The sequence below is a fragment of the Galeopterus variegatus genome, unplaced genomic scaffold (assembly GCF_000696425.1).
Source record: "Galeopterus variegatus unplaced genomic scaffold, G_variegatus-3.0.2 Scaffold9493, whole genome shotgun sequence".
Classification (NCBI taxonomy): Eukaryota; Metazoa; Chordata; class Mammalia; order Dermoptera; family Cynocephalidae; genus Galeopterus; species Galeopterus variegatus.
Genome location: NW_007735604.1, coordinates 1 through 4,685, shown reverse-complemented (window position 1 = coordinate 4,685; position 4,685 = coordinate 1). Strand labels below are relative to the sequence as shown.

General features: G+C 37.2%; 1 protein-coding gene across 1 annotated transcript in view; it reads left to right on the top strand.

Moving 5' to 3' along the window:
• The window catches only part of THEGL (theg spermatid protein-like), a gene marked incomplete at its 3' end in the record, with an annotated part of 41,678 nt that extends 37,259 nt beyond the window's left edge, over positions 1–4,419 (top strand). The window contains exon 4 of the mRNA XM_008593668.1: positions 4,282–4,419. Within this exon, the coding sequence (XP_008591890.1) occupies positions 4,282–4,419 (138 nt within the window). The remainder of the gene's footprint in view (positions 1–4,281) is intronic.
• Positions 4,420–4,685: the final 266 nt, after the last annotated feature.

Below are 4,685 nucleotides of genomic sequence, written 5' to 3'. Positions count from 1 at the left end.
AAAATAATAGAAACAGAAATGGGACAACAGTCTGTTAACACCAGGTGTGAGGTAGCCAGGTATGAGGTAGCTAATGGAAATTTCCATTTTCATTGATGCTACAATGTATTTTGATTAAGAAAAGACTGAGGGGCAGGGATGATAAGAACAGTATTATTATTTATCCTAAATAAAATCTTAGTTAACAAATCCCAATAATGATTAATAATCTATATACCAGGATTTAAGTAGAATTTATTTCTAAACTCAGANTGTTACCGGGTGTCCTGTCCTTGGCTTCTTTCTCTTCCTGCTTTAAACTCTTCCCATGGGCAAGGTTGTCCTCTCATGGATTTGGCTTCCATTCTTGTGGTGATGACCTTCAAATCTTTATTCCCAGCCCAGACGTCTCTCATTATCTCAGACTTACTGGGTTTCCCTGTGGGATGGTGTCACAGGAACCTCCAACTCAACATGTTCCTTATAAATCTAATATTGGTTGAATTAGATGCTTGTTTCAAAATGACATTTACAGGCTACAATCATTGGTGTACTTGTTTTTTTTTTTTTTTTTTTTTGTCTTTTTGTCTTTTTTCGTGACTGGTAACGGGATCGCAACCCTCAGTGTTGCGCCCGCACCGCACTCAACCAGTGAGCGAACCTGTCTCTATATGGGATCTGAACCCTCGGCGGGAGCGCCACTGCGCTCCCAAGCACCGCACTCTACCGAGTGCGCCACCGGGCCGGCCCAGTACTTGTTTGTTTTTAAAGAAAGAAATCACTGGTGTATCTTGTTTGTTTGTTTATTCAAGAATATGAATTCAATAATTTTTCAAATTCCTTAATGGAGACTACATTTATTCGAACAAGAGAATTCTAGTTGTACATTAATTTTATCTTCTTTTGAGAAAATATGTGAATGATCCTTGCATATTTCGTGACATTTGACCATTATGTTTGGTGGCATGTTACCATTACATTTCATTTAGCAAGTATATTGTGATAGGTGCTTCCAGGGGCAAGGCCAAGTAAGACACGATTACTGCTTCTAAGTATTTTATCACCTATTGTGAAGACATACCAGGTAGAGTAAAGTAATAAGTGAGAAATCCTCTGTTCTTCTGGAGTTCAAAAAGAAGAGATTATGTTTACCTGGGAAGGGTTGAGGGGGAGAAAAATGAAAGCTGAATCTTCCCTATCCTTAGTCCTTATTCCTAAAAGTATCCTGTAACACCAAGGTCAAGGGTTCAGATCCTTGAACCAGCCAGCTGCCAAAAAAAAAAAAAAAAAAAAGCTAAAAGTATTCTAAAATTTCTTATTATTTCTTCCAGAAAAAAAATAAATAAATAACACCAAGGTCAAGGGTTTGGCTCCCCATACTGGCTAGCCACCAAAAATAGTTAAACAAACGAATGAAAGAATAAAATAATGCATATATTTCATTGTATGGCTTTGCCACATTTTATTTTTCCATTTATCCCTTACTGGCCATTTGGGTTGTTTCTACTTTTTGGCCATGAGTAATGCTGTTATAAACATTCGTGTACAAGCCTTTGTGTGGATGTATGTTTTTATTTCTTTTGGATATGTAGTGGGAGTGTAATTGCTGGTTCATACAGTTCCCCTATGTTTAACTATTTCAGGAACAGCCAGACAGTTTCCAAAGTGACTATATCATTTTACAATCCACCAGCAATGGACGAGGGTTCCAATATCTCCACATTCTTGCCAACATTTGTTATTGTCTATCTTTTTGATTATAGTCACCCTAGTGTGTGTGACGTGGTACTTATTGTGGTTTTGATTTGCATTTTCTTAATGACTTTTGATGTTGAGTATCTTTTCATGTGCCTATTGGCCATTCGAATACCTTCTCTGGAGAAACGTCTATCTAAATTCTTTGCCCATTTTTGAGGTTTACTTTAAAGTTTTTTTTTTTTTTTAAATGGCACTAATCTAGGGATAAACCCAGTCCTTGTTATTTTATAATGTCTGGAAGTGGGAGTCTCTTCCAAGTTTTTTAGTTCACCAAAGTAATTTACTTCTTAAAAGGGTATTATTTATATTTCATGACAAGAGGAAATGCTTGTGCTATAGTATCAAGTGATAGTGTATGATTCTATTTTTATTTTTAAAAATATTTATTCCTTAAATACACCAAAATCTCTCCCATTGCAAGATCTTTTTTGTATTTCTTTCTCTGCCATTTTAATGCTTTCCCCCATTTTTAAATGACTGAGATCTTCTGGTCTTTTAGTCGCAGCTTACATCTCAGCTTTTCAGGGAGGCTTTCTCTGACCACTGTCTTCAACATAACTTTCCTCTTACAAATCTTCCTGGGAAGCCTCTGTCTTTGCTGCATGGCTGATGCCTTCATAGCCCTATCACAGCTGTTTACTTTGTATTTACTATTCTCCCCTTGACATGGAGATTAAGCTCCAAAAAAGCAGCAATGATCTTCTTCTCCACTCTTTCCCTAATGCTAACACAGTGCCTGGTGCTCAATAATATTTTTTGAGTGTATGAATAGACTTAAATTCTAGAAAAAAAAGACATAAATTATTCCAAAATACTACCTATTGTTATCTCTGAATGGTGGGCTAATGTACACTTTTTGTTTCTCTCTCTTGAACTTTATTTTACAAATTTTCTATAATAAATATTTATCTCTTTTACAATGCGAAAAATGCAGTGCACTCTATATTAAAATAATATTTGAGTACCTGCTACATTGGCAGAATTGTGAGGCTTGAGTGCACTGACAACCACAGGAGGAGGAGAGACACATAAAGACAAAGTAGTAATTCTATCAATATGCAATATTAAGGAGAAAGATATGAACGTATGAAATATAAAATTAATATACAAGTTGATCAATAAACTTGTATTTGAATAGTGCTCTGTAAATTATAAAGTGACTTATACTTCTCTTATTTAACCTTTATGACTACCATAAAATGTACTATTTTCTCCACTTTATAGAACATCCACATACTTTTAGGTGTTGGCAGCATAAGGCATAAGTAATACGGTCAGTACATATTTTCATGGCATTTGTGGTTTTCTATTCCCAACTGAGACAAAGTTGAGAAATTGAATTTTGTCTCTGGTGTCCTCCCATCTTTTCTCGTATCTTGCCCACTGCCTGGGCTCTACCCTTTTCCCCGTTCCCCAAATGCATCTTGCCTTTGTGCCGCTCATTGGCTGCCTGACACCCCTTCTCACCCACTGTAGACCCCCAGCCTGAGTCTAATCTCTCTGAAGTGCCCCATTGTTCAAAATCATCTCTTCCTTCTATATATCCAATTCCCAAACTGAATCGCCATTTCCTGCAAAACACTAATCTCAGGTACGTGCTGGAAGGTCCCTGCCTGTTTGGGCTCAGCTCTGTGTGTGGGTGGAGGTGGCTGAGTGGGTTCACTCAGAATGTGGAGCCAGGACTGGGCAGTCATCGGCCCTCTGGAAGCAGTGAGTGGTAGTGTGGGCAGGCCTCAGGGCTGGCAGCACGCAAGGGACACACAGGCTTAATCGCAGACTAAGGCTTACAGTAGCAACGAGCAGATAGAGGCTCGGGAAGATGGATGCGGCTCCTATCTGTGAGCACCTAAAGGAGCAGAGGTCATGTGGAAAATAATAGAAACAGAAATGGGACAACAGTCTGTTAACACCAGGTGTGAGGTAGCCAGGTGTGAGGTAGCCTGGTGTGAGGTAGCCAGGTGTAAGGTAGCTAATGGAAATTTCCGTTTTCATTGATGCTACAATGTATTTTGATTAAGAAAAGACTGAGGGGCAGGGATGATAAGAACAATATTATTATTTATCCTAAATAAAATCTTAGTTAACAAATCCCAATAATGATTAATAATCTATATACCAGGATTTAAGTAGAATTTATTTCTAAACTCAGAGTTCTTTAACACAAAGTATTCATGTAATTCATCCTATTAACTAAAAATATAGGAAAAAAAGTAAATTATTATAGATGCTAAAGGAAGTATTTGGTTTTAAAAGCAGAAATTTTTCTTTTCATCAGCATATCTTTTAGTCTATTTTGAAGATACAATTTATTTATCACAGAAAATTATCTGTTTTGGAGAAGGATAATAGAAGCCAAGTGAAAACTTCAAGGCTGTAACCATTTCTAAAGCAATTAATTTCTCCCCCTGTGGAAAATAGCTCAGTGATAAAGAGTTAAACTGTCATTCCTGCTCCCCTAGAACTGAGGATCAATGTGGCAAAATGCTATGATAATTTGAATTCATGCTGGTTTCACTCGCTTCTTTTTTCTTCTACAATTTTCAGGCCTCAATATTACTACAGCTGTGGGAGACAGTCTGTAATTTGGAAGACCCCTCCACCTGCATTGTTTAGCCAACCCTCCAAAAGGATCCAGAGGCTGTCACAGCCCAACAGGTTCAAAAGACAGTATCCGCTAAACAGGTAGAGTATCTTGAGAATCTCCATAAATCCTAATCTAATTTGGTTAAATGTCACAATATTATTGTTCTAATTTTAGTATGTGCAATTTCATGTGCTAAAAGTCCACTTGTGTTCCAAAGCAGCCAGTAAAAAAGTCAAGTGTTTGCAGCAATTGTAGGTAATCAGAAGATCATCATCAATAACTACATTTGACTCAATTGTGGTAAAGATAAAAGTCATACTAAATCTTGCCATTGTTGGACAATTGAAAAATACACACATGAACC